Here is a 12546-nt window from a genome sequence, read left to right as displayed (position 1 = left end):
GCCTATATGTATTTGAATTTAATCAACTCATCAAGAACCGAGTACATAAATTAAGTATTAGGCAAAGTGGGAAAAGGGTTAATTAAGAGAGAACAAAATTAATTAACAAAATGAGATAAATTTGATTACATCATATAGTGAGAGAGAGAGACAAGAAGAGCAGGTAAGTAACTAAGTAAACACGTAAAGGAAGCCCGAAACCGCTGATTTTGGAAGGTATTTGGTTGAATATTCTCTTAATGAATGAGATTTGGAATTTTGAGGCACCCATTTGGTGAATTATTAAGGCTTAGAAAATGGTGGGTTTTTTGGGGTCAAAGTTTTTGTCTCCTTCTTTGATGGAAGAGTATAAGTTGATGTTTGTGTTTCATGGCTGCGTGCTTCGGCAAGTAATTAATAAAGATAATTGAATGAGAAATACATACTTATCAATTTAAATAAGTACATGATCTAATTAATATAACTCAAGATAAATGGACCGGCATGTTGTACGTGAAAGTAATAACATTTTTCCAAGTGACACAAAACACACATAGACATCACATGACACATACAACACATTGCACTATATATCATCCATGCCATCATCTATGACTTTGACATGTTCAAAGAAAGTAACTTATATTAGACCCTTCAATGTTCATGCTATGAAGGCTCCTATTTCTTAACTAAGTCCAAATGGAAGATGCTTAGTAACTCTCTATTACTCATCCACATTATCAATGCCAGCTTTAATTTTGTGAAAAAAGAAATAAAAATAAATAAATACAAACCAGTCGCTTGGTTTTGATTGACATTTGTCGTCATTCATTAAGGTCAAGATATATATTATGTGAATAGAAAACTAAAAGATAATTACAAGATATATAGTTTCATCATTATAGTGAGCTGTCCCAAGCTCGAACTAAATTACTTCAAGTGTATAATAATACAGAGATATGAAGGTTGTCTATAGTCAAAGGAGTGGAGTTTGAATCTATAGCCTTTTTTAATTTTGTGCATTTTAATAACTTAAATTCGGATAATTTTTAGTGATGTTGTAAAATTTGTATTGTTAATTTTATAGGAGATAATTTTATTTTATCTCTTAATAAATTAACTAAAATAAAACAAATACGTTATATTTTGATGAGTATATTGCGATGCTGTAATTTTTGCTAAATTGATTATACAAGAGATAATTTTATTTTGTTTTCTATTGATCAAAACTAAAAACAGAATAAAAGAAAGAATGATACAATTATATATCCTAGTTCAACTACTATGTGTAATGTGGCCTATATCTAGTATCCATTACAACGGTGGTGGAATTTTCACTATCTTTCACAAAGATTACAATCACTAATTTTTTTAGGATTCAACCCAATCCTATCTGGGACAAATCCAGCTTCTACCCAAGCTAAATTTGACTAGGTTCACTCCTTAGACTTTCAATCATTAAGTGCTTATCCAACTTAGCAAGAAAATTTTCTAAGGATCATGAATACAAAACAGAATTATAAGACATAATTTTCTGACTTTTTCTGGATAACTCTCTTTGCCTTTTCTCTCAATGGCTTTTACTGATACCTCACTTACTGTCTTTTTTCATTAAAAAGGAACAAAGAAAGATGAATACTGAAAAACAGAAAATTTAACGTAAACCCATGAAGGAGAAGAAGGGTTAGCTTGAAAGTTATGAACACCCAAATAATATGCTCACTTCTTTCTTCAATTGCTGGCCGTTTACCCCTTTTAAAGAGGAGTAAAGTTTCCAAAACTTGAACTTGGTTTGAACACCTTTGACTTGTACTTCTACCCTAAATAACAGAGCAGTAGCACATAGAATAGATGAGACAACAGGAGTGAATAAAGTTCATATGCATCCTTACCTAACTATTTCTCTTTCTTCTTTTTTCGTCTTGCTTAAAGCATCTGAGTCATTCATCAATTCTTTGACTCCAAGTTTTATTCTTGACCCTTGATTTGTAGCAAAGCTTTATAACTTCTATTTTCTTCAACTTTTCGGAATGGTGCATGTAGGAGAAAGGTATTTTTAACAAACTACGATGGAAGCACAAAAATGAAAAAAATTTTCTGATACAACTTTTGATTTGATCTTTGCTTTTATGCCTTAGCTTTGATTTTTCTTCTTTTTTCTCCTTTGTTACTTGAATTTGGTAATCACCTTTTTCTTCTTGATTTAAACCCTAATCTGAACTTCCTTTTCTTGCTCACTTTTGGAACTAATTCACGTGGTTGGGAAGAGAAAGGAGAGAAGAGAGAATATGTCTTTTCCTCTTGGTTGGTGATCAACCTCACTTGTTATGGGTCACTAGTGAATGAAATGATTGTTGTTGGGCTTACTCTAATTTTGGCCTGCACGCTAGCCAAACAATTTATTCACACAATTTGAACTTTTGACCTAATATCATAAGAGCGATGCTAGGTAGCCAAAGAATAATTACAATATAAAAATATCACGTAAAAATTTTTATTCTCTTGATAAGCAAGTGATATACACATTCTTATCATTTATTCTCCTTATTACCTACCATTTTGCTGCATGTTTGGAATCATTAATGTTCTTTCCAAAATTAATTTCAGTTTCTCCCAAATCAAATCTCTAACATCTCTCAATCACATTATTATCCATTAAAATACAATAATTGTCTGCAAAAATTATGGAAGTTAAATTAAAAATTTTTAACAACTTCTACTATATAATTTATATTTTACATATAGACTATTAAAAAATAAAAAATAAAACATAAAATATAAACAAAAATTAAAAAATAAATTTTTAAAAATAATTATGAACTCGTCATATTAAAATCAATAAATAAGCATACATACAAATATTAAATAAAAATATTAAAATAATTAAAATCATGACCTATTAATACATATATGAGATAATTTGAAGAATACAATAAAATGTATAGTTTAAATTGATAATATTAATTATAAAAATTTATTAATTATAGATATCATATGTATGAAATTATGAATATTATGAGTACAAAATTATGGATGTTATTAATATGAAATTATGGATGTTATGTGTATGAATTTATGGATGTTATGAGTAAATTTATCAATTGAATAAATTAATTTAAGAATTTGACGTTTTTTTTTTAAATTCAATTATGATAAAATTTAAAAACATCTGTGTTAATTTTATAGTTACTTATGCAATAATTAAAAAATAATATGTGTATGAATGTAATATCTAATAAACATGAATTTAATTTTTAGATGTTAGTTGTATGTAATTATGGATGTTATGTATATAAACGTATGAATGTTATGTGTATGAACTTAGTTAGTACAATATAATTATAAATGCACATAAAAACACAAAAAAAATTAATCAGTTTATTACCATACCTCATCAAAGCTAGTGTAGTTTTTCATATTGTCGAAAACTGATTAACTGATAACAACTTCGTCGATTGGGTGAGTCCATCTGTTGTTTAAATTTTTTACCACTTTCTACCATAGGTACCGTATTAAGGTAGAATTCAAATGCCATACTATTTGTAATGATAAAGATGATTTCTTGTAAAATTCCTTACCCTATTCTAGTTGTGCTTGCAATGGTATTAGAATTGTGAATTTTGAATGAAAATAATTGAATTAACGGAAATAAAATCACATTAGAGTAGCTTTCAGATTTTGTATTTTTCCATTGAATGATGATAAATGACTTAACAAAAATAGAAAATTAATTACAATAAAAAACGATAATGATAATAATAATAATAATAAAACAAAAAACCGTTTATGATAATAATCAATTACAATTATTGAATTTATGTGATATTAGCCTATCTCTATTAGACGAAGGAGCAGAACAAGAATCAATTACAATAATAAATCATAACCGTTATTAATTATTATTATTAATTTTTATTATATTCTTAAATATAAAAATCAAATTATAAAAGAGAATATTAAATATTGATTACAAGAATGCCTAATAGTAAGGAATATGATATTATAATTAATATCATTAATAAATGGAGTTGATAAGAATATGATAAGTGAAATGATAAGAGAGTGGGTTAAAAAATAAAACTGTTATTAAATGATATAAATGAAGTATATTATGGAAAGTTTTGGCTAATTATGGCTGAAACTTTTTGGTTACCAAACTTTTTTCATATCATAATGTTTAGTCATCATTAAATTACTATTTTTATTTTCTTAAACTCATCAATTTCATCCTTGATGACAAACATTATAAAATGAATTATAAATAAAAAAATGAGAAGAATTTTAATGTAACTTTCCTTTAATAATTCAATCTTCAAGTTGAATTTCTCTTTTTTTTTTCCATTCTGCTGGCTCCTCTTGAATTTGAACATTTTCTCAATCTATAATTGTCATTAAGATCAGGGACGGATCTAGAAATGTTGTTATGGGGAGGCCAATAATATATATAATATAAAAAATATATGCAAATAAATTATAGTGTAAGATGTATTAAAAAAATATACAGATAGAGAATATATATTTAAAGTATAAAAAAATGTGTACTTTTTATTAACGAAGTGGTACACGTCGATTTTTCATATCATAAAATTCATCGATAATAGAATCTGTGTCAAATTTTTCAGCAATCTTCTTCTCAATGTAAATCAAAAGACAATTAGCAAGCAATTCATCTTCCATTTTATTTCTGAGTCTATTCTTCACAATATTCATAGCTGAAAAAGATCTCTCAGTTGTAGCAGTTAAAATAGGGAGAGTTAATACCAAGCGAATCAAACGATCAATCAAAGAATATGTTAAAGATTTTCCTGTCTTCGTTAATCGTTGACATAACTCCGAAATTGTGCACAAGTTAGTTAATTCAGCATGATTAAGAACATCAAGTTCATAATGTTGAGCTTGCATTCTAATGTGAAATTTCTCTTGGTCACTGAAGTCACCTGGATAAAACCGTTCTACTAATTCACATACTTTGTTGACACTGAAGAACTTATAATTATCTCTGGGATCTAAAGTTGAACTTAAAGTAAGCAATTCCACCATATTATCGTTGAATCTTCCATTAAACTCTTGCAATTGTGTATCAATTACAGCCAGAAATAAATTAACACGGTAATGATGCTCCGCTGAAATTTGATCAACAATTTTGCGAGTTCGGCCTCTTCTAGGAATATGTAATGCATTCATATCAGGAACTTCAACTTCATGTTTCTCACAAAATAGTATAACTTCTTTTATGAAAGCCTCCCAACTTGATTCTCTAATTCTTTGGATTAAAGTCTTGGTAGTAGAAACCAGAGTTAAAGCATTCAATATGTCTTGATTTTTTCGTTGCAAAGTTTGACAAAGATCATGACTAACTTCCAAAATATTTCTCATCAAATGCAAAACAAAGACAAATTCAAAGTATGTGATAGCATCATAAGCAGCACTAGCATCACCACGAGTGGAGAAATTACCTTCTTCGGTGCTTTTTTCAAGAATTTCACAAGTAGCATCAAACATGCATAACAAGCTACGTACAGAATTCAAATGAGACCCCCATCTAGTATCTCCAGCTCTTTGCAAAGTACCAATTTGATTAAGTCCACTACCTGTCACAATTTGATCATTGGCAATTAAGTTTGCAACATTATTTGCTTGAGCAACCCTTAACTGATCATGACGTTTAGGAGAAACAGTCACAACATTCACAATTAGTGTAAGTTTTGAAAAGAATTGATGAACATAACAAACTTCTTTGGATGCAGAAACAAGTGCTAATTGTAATCGATGAGCAAGACAATGAATGTAATAAGCAAAAGGACAATCTTTCAGAAATAGAGCTTGCAATCCATTCTATTCACCACGCATATTACTAGCTCCATCGTACCCTTGTCCCCTAAGATTTTGGATATCAAGATTATGACGAGAAAGAACTGATGAAATTTCTATTTTCAATGTCAAAGAACATGTATCAGAAACATGTATAAGATCAAAAAATCTTTCTTGAACACAACCGTGCTTGTCTACAAATCTCAAAACCACAGACATTTGTTCTCGCTTTGACTCATCTCTTGCTTCATCAATAATTATACAAAATTTAGAATCACCAATTTCTTCTCGAATTTTTGCACGCACTTTTCTAGCAAAGATATGCAATATATCTTTCTGAACACCGGGAGATATATATTGAGCATTTCCAGGAGCATTTTCAAGGACAACATTATTAATATTCTGATTACAGGAAGCTAAAAGCTTAATTAACTCAATAAAATTTTCCCTATTCAAAGATCCAAGACTTTCATCATCGCCTCTAAATGCACATGCTTGAAATGCAAGCCATCGAATAGCATTAATAGATGTCTTCAACCTTAAACGGTTATTTGTAATAGTTTCATCACTATGCCTATCAAGAACTTTATCTATATGCTTAGATTGAGCCATTAAATCATCACAAGATTTCACACATAAATTATGGGGAGAATTAGGAATAGAACCCTCGTGACATACAAATGCACAATTTACCCCATTGTTTACTTTCTTCCAATTACTAAATCCTAACTCTTAATTTAAGACAGCAGTATCTTATACAAAAATTTTATGCTAGACAGCAAAAATATTATAAACAACCTTATGTACCAATCAAACTAATTGAACCAACCTGATGAATCATTTTTCAGAAGTTCAATAAACTATCAATCCTAAAAAAAACACAATTCTACAACAAACAGCCATAAGCATAGCAAATTTAACAAACAGAACAGTAAGCAATTTAATCAATTTCAATAGTTCTAAAACAGCCTAAAATAGCTGCACAACACTAGAACATGAATTAGACAACCTAATTCAAAAGCAATTCATTTTACATACTCACTCTCCCTTTTGTTATTGTAATACCCGGTCTAACCGAAATTTAGTAAATAATAAGTTAAATAGGAGCGAATATGGTTGGAATATTTGGCAATTGGAATTTGATAATTTAAATACGATATTTGGATTCAGTGAATTTTTCCGAGTCGGAAAATATAGTTTTCTGCGTAAAAGTGCGCAGTGGAATTTTGACCGGCAGTACCGGCTGAGATCTGTCTGGTACTACAACTGAGGAAATTGATTATGGGTAAATAAGATTAAGAAATGAGGAATTATAATTAGGAAAGGTAGAAATATTTAAAGTGCGATTTAGAGCGCTAATCTTAAAGGTTTTGGCCCAAAATTGGGCCAATGGGCAAAAATAAGTGAACCGGGCCTAAGTGGGCCCAAGACCCAACATATATAAACATTAGTTGTGAGCATTTCAGCTCATTTTACCCTAAAAAGAAGGGTTGGGGCGCTGATTTGAGAAGAGAGAAGAGAAGAGAGAAAACCTAACTCTCTTTGATCTTCAAACCACCATAACTTGAGCTACGGAGCTCCGATTGACGAGCCGTTTGCGGTCACGCGTTGCTCTTCTCATCCTCTACAATTTTATCTAAGTTTGGTGGTGAGTATTTCATTCATCTCTGCCCAGTTTTCGAAATTCCCTACGGTTACACGTTTTTGGGTAGTTAGTGTTGAAATCTTGTGATTTTGGGTGTTTAGGGATACTCCAACATGGATTCTAAGTGGGTTCTATCCCTACTTCATATGAGCTGAGGTAAGAAGTGCTCAAACCCTTGTGATTTGTCATTTTTATGAGCCCTAGGTTGATGTATGTATGTGACATTGGTTATGTTAGTGTATTTGGTGATGTTGGTGCACAATTGGGAGATTGGTATTGCTTGAGGAGCTTTGGTAAGGCTTGGAGCTAAGGTTGGTGAAGAATTCCAAAGAAGAGGCTCAATTGGTTTGGCTACAAGAGGTACGGTTTAAGTTTCATTTAAGTACCGTGTGTTGTGATGAGAATTCCTAGGCTAGATGCCCCTAGGATTAAGTTTGGATTGTGTAAATGGTTGGTGCTAATATGCATAGTTGATATGTAATGTGAATTAATGATTGGGTTGAGAATTGTGTGACCTTGTATGCTTGGTGTATTGAGAATTTGATGTACTGGGTAATGAGTATTGATTTGTGGTTTATGCATTTAAATTGTGAAAATTGGGCCGGAGGCCATGAATTTTGGGCCGGAGGCCGGAAAGAGGTAAGAAAGGTAAGTCGATGTGTACATTGTATGATGGCACAAGTGATTGGATGAATTTCAGATAATGAATATATGAATGATTAGGTTGGTTATTGAAGAATAAGGTTTGAGAAGTTGAAATGTGGAATTTGGTAATTTTGGGTGAAATTATGTAGACGAGGTATGTTTGGTTCGGTTGAGATATATTATATGATCATATATGTGATTATGATTATTGATGCCTTGATGGTATGATGATGCATTAGAGATATGTATGTTGTGATATATGCTTGGGGAATGATTAAGGTTGATTTGTGGGTGAAATCACGTGATATTGAGTATGATATTGATTATGTATAATGATGGTTGATTGGAAATGGTATTATTGGAAATTGGGATGAGGAAGGATGTATGACATGATATTGTGTTTGTCCTTTAGCCATTTGATTGAGAAGTGTTAAAATGGTTAGATGTGGTTTTGGGAATTTTTTGTAAAGTGTCAATGTGTGAGTTGAGGATGGCTTGATGTGGATTTTGGTACATTTTGATTGATTTCAAAAAGGGTTGAAATTGGCATGTTTTGGTTGATTTTGAAAAGAGTTGAAAATGGCTTGTTTTGAAAATGGCACCTAGTGGTTTTGTATGAAAATATGGTTTTTGGGCATACTTTGACGGGACATAACTTGGACTACGGATCTCTGTTTTGTGCCAAATCTATTTAGAAATGAAATTGGATCTGAGATGTCCATGCCGTTTGAAGAACGGGTGAAAAATGATTTAAAATGAGAAAGTTATGTCCGTCGGAAGATTGGGGGTTGAATCTGTAAATTCTGCAGCTTTTAACTTAGAAAATTTTTAGCAGAATGACCCTCCACGCGTAGGCGCACTTGGCGCGTACGCGTCATTCTTCAAGAAGGCACTATCCACGCGTGCGCGTGGTGTGCGCGGGCGCGTTGATGCGCTGCACCAAATGCCCAGCTATTGTCCCGAGAGTTATGCCAGAGTTGTGCCAGTTTTGTGCCTGGGGCACAAGAGCACCCACGCGTACGCGTGGCTGACGCTTGCGCGTCGTTTGGCTATTTTTCAACCTGCGCGTCCGCGCGTATGACGCTTGCGCATCGATGAGTTTTGTGGCCATCCACGCGTGCGCGTGGAGTGCGCGTACGCGTGGCCCTGTTTTCATGCCAAAGTTGATTTTTGAGTTTTAAAAGCCAAATCTCATACTTCTAAGCCTCCGATCTCACCTCTTATGTATTAAATCATTCTGATATGCCTAGCAATGAGCTAGGGGATGTGGTAACTTGCGAGTGAAGCAAGGGGAAAAGTTATGATCAATGATGATCAAAGATGATTATATGAGATATGGAGGATGACGGTGGAAGTACCGTGTATGCCATGAGCCGGAGAGCTATATTTATTGATAAATGGCCCGTTCTTGATTGGACCATGAGCCGGATGGCTGAGTTATTTCCGGGTACGGCAAAGCCATTATTGTTTATGGCTGAGTATAAATGCATATATGATTAATGAATGAATATGTTAAATGGATAATAATGAAAAAATATTGAAATGTGATGTGCGACCCCGGGTAGTAGGCAGTGGCGTTGTCCACTTGCTCCGGGTATGAGACGGAAAAGGAGGATTATGATAAACGAGTTTAATCGTGGGGTTTTGAATAAATGTGTATTTGTGATACTTGGGTAGTAGCAAGGGTCGTGGTTCGTCCCGCTTGCTCCGGGTCATTGTCTGAGGATTGATAATAATGAAGGGTGATTATGAATAAATGTTTATTTGTGATACTTGGGTAGTAGCAAGGGTTGTGGTTCGTCCCACTTGCTCCAAGTTAATGTTTGAGATTTGATAACAATGAATGTTGATAATATGAATTGAGATTGAATGAATATATGTTTGAGATGCCTGGGCAGTAGCAAGGGTTGTGGTTCGTCCCACTTGCTCCGGGCCAATGCTTGAGATACCTGGGTAGTAGCAAGGGTTGTGGTTCGTCCCACTTGCTCCAGGTCAGAGATTGCGACGCCTGGGTAGTAGCGGCAGTAGTGGTGAATCCACTCGCTCCAGGTTGAGCTTTTAGACACCCGCCTGGGTAGTAGCCGCAGTAGTGATTATTTCACTGGCTCTGGGTTGAGCGGGCAGTAGCAAGGGGGTTGTAGCTCAAACCTACTTGCTCCGCAAGGGGTGTTTCTGTCCAATGGTTAGCTACCAGGACATGTCGGGTTGGCTATATAACCGACAGATGATATCATCAGCCATAGGGCAGACATTCATCATTTGCATATGTTTGAATTGTTTGGGTTTGCCATTTGTCTTGGATTTCTACATCATATATGCCATGTTACCTAACTATATGCTACTTGTTCTACTTGTATCATGTTTGTGTATTACTTGCCTGTATTGCTTGTGTTTGTACAACTGAGAGGCCCCTCATGCTGGTGTCGGTGGGTGTGAGGGCTGTTCTTGATGGGATGAATTGATGATGCGATTGCATGATGATGTATTGATATAGAACTGCTGAGGCAGAACAACTGGTGATGGTTTTGCTTATGATTCTGAGTCTGATTCGTGGAAGAGTCAGCGAGTTGGGAAACATGTGAAACATGAATTGAATTTAGCACTCCCTTATGACAGTTGCCTATTCATGGATTAGTGAGAACCTAGGATGAATAATTGGTGAAGAAGTTTAGGATGCTTAGTGAGTTTTTGTTGCAGTACATTGAATTTATTTGGCACTTTTACCGTACTGGGAACCCATGGGCCCGGGGTTCTCATTCCGTATATATCTCTTGTTTTTCAGATACAGGTCCAGGTGCTCAGAAGTGAGTTGTGGGTCGTCTGAGAGACGGCGAAGATCTTTATTTCCTCTACTTTGTGTTTTGATTAGAATCTCTCCACCTTTGTTTTGGAAAGTTTATATTATGTATTGAACTCTTTGAATTTGCCTATAGAGGCTCTCATGTTTCCTTCGGGAGAGATTAGGATATACTGTTGTCAACTAATTTCATAATGTACTCTAGCCGACCTAAACTTCGCGGGTCGCGACTAGTAGCTACTTACTTATGTTATATATATCTATCTGTTATCTATCTCTTAATCTCCTCTACGCCTTGTCCGTATATTGTTTTCGGCTTCACGGTTTATCTTTTGTTGTCGAAACGTGAGAGATACGTCTTCGCGATTTTATTTCTACTCTTTTCAGGCTTCTCGATTAATACTCCTTTCGAAATTACCTATATTTATTTATTAAAAATCCACCTGAGAGTCGTACCACCGTAATATCATTGACTTATGACTCGAGCATAAGGATTTGAATATTAGGGTGTTACAGTTATCAAGGAAGTGTAGTATTCCTGTACAGAAACTGTTAGGCACATAGCAATGTATCAATTCAAAGTTTAAAGATCTACAAGTTACTATTACAATCATCCATTAAATAAAGAGTATCTAAAGATATAAACATAAACATAAACATTAGAAAACGGTTTTCATCATTGTCAGCAGATACAAAGAGTTAAACATCAGATCACTCATTCTCGGCTTTCAAGATATTTTCTTCTTCTTAATCTAACTGCATTGGGTCATCTTTCAAGGATTCAATGTACTTTAGAAGTACTTCAACTCGGCTTTGAAACTTTCTCAATGAATTCTCATTTAATATGGCTAGTTTTCTAGCTTGTTTGATCAAGTTTATCATATGCATGGTCACGTTAACAAATTCTTGTAAAACATCATTCACAATGCCATTAACCAAGTACTTGTTAAATGATGATGTACCAGCAGCAGATGGAAGAGGAATACTTTCAACATCTTCTTCTTCCATAACCATGTCTCTAGCAGCCTTAGTTCCTTTTCCTTTAGTCTGTTTGACTACACGACCGCCTTTAAAGTAAGAAGTTTTATTCTCTTGGTTCTCATTAGTTAGATCAACACCAAAATTTTCAAGAAAACAAGTAAAAAATATGCCATATGTTAACGAGACATTTTTATCACTGCGGATGCAATTATGTATATGACGCATCATCAGAGATGCAAAAGAAATTTCTACTTTGTTAAGTATGGCATAAAGGACCAAGGTGTCGCAGAGAGTAACTCTTTGATATGAACTACTCTGAGACAAGAGAATATGGTTGATGATACAATGTAACTAGGCTTTAATAGCACCTAAAGACCGATTGTTTGGAGTGACACCATCCATAAGTGAAATATTTTCACATATATTGGCTAAAACATCTTTATGTGAAATGCCCATATCAGCATCCCATTTTCCAGAGATGTAAGTATCTACACCTATGTAGTAGTAATCTAGGACTTCACCAATTGATTCTTTGTTTAAGAAAATTTCACAGCCCTTAACATATGATCAAACAAATTCTTTATGGTAGTACATATTAGCATAGAACTGTCGAACTAATTAAGGATACATTGATTTTCGAATTTTAAATAATTTTTTTCAATCAAGGTAAATAATATTTTCAATAAAC

At 33.5% G+C, this 12546-nt stretch overlaps 1 protein-coding gene across 1 annotated transcript; it reads right to left on the bottom strand.

Moving 5' to 3' along the window:
* Positions 1-3946: 3946 nt before the first annotated feature.
* LOC112778941 (uncharacterized) lies at positions 3947-6402 on the bottom strand. The gene is made up of 3 exons (XM_025823203.1): positions 5835-6402; positions 4741-5735; positions 3947-3958 (listed from the first exon to the last, which is right to left on the bottom strand). The coding sequence occupies exons 1-3, from the start codon at positions 6400-6402 to the stop codon at positions 3947-3949; spliced, it is 1575 nt and encodes a 524-aa protein (XP_025678988.1).
* Between the last annotated feature and the right edge of the window lie 6144 nt (positions 6403-12546).

The sequence above is a fragment of the Arachis hypogaea genome, chromosome 19 (assembly GCF_003086295.3).
Source record: "Arachis hypogaea cultivar Tifrunner chromosome 19, arahy.Tifrunner.gnm2.J5K5, whole genome shotgun sequence".
Classification (NCBI taxonomy): Eukaryota; Viridiplantae; Streptophyta; class Magnoliopsida; order Fabales; family Fabaceae; genus Arachis; species Arachis hypogaea.
Note: the sequence above shows the minus strand (reverse complement) of the source record. Positions and strands in the feature narration are given on the sequence as shown.

What these genes read in the sequence shown, in the direction of transcription:
- LOC112778941 (XM_025823203.1), bottom strand. Translation starts at nt 6,402, where the DNA reads ATGGCTCAATCTAAGCATATAGATAAAGTTCTTGATAGGCATAGTGAT. An exon ending in ACAAGGGTACGATGGAGCTA is followed by an intron (nt 5,736 to 5,834) that starts GTAATATGCGTG and finishes GATTACAATTAG; the next exon opens with CACTTGTTTCTGCATCCAAA.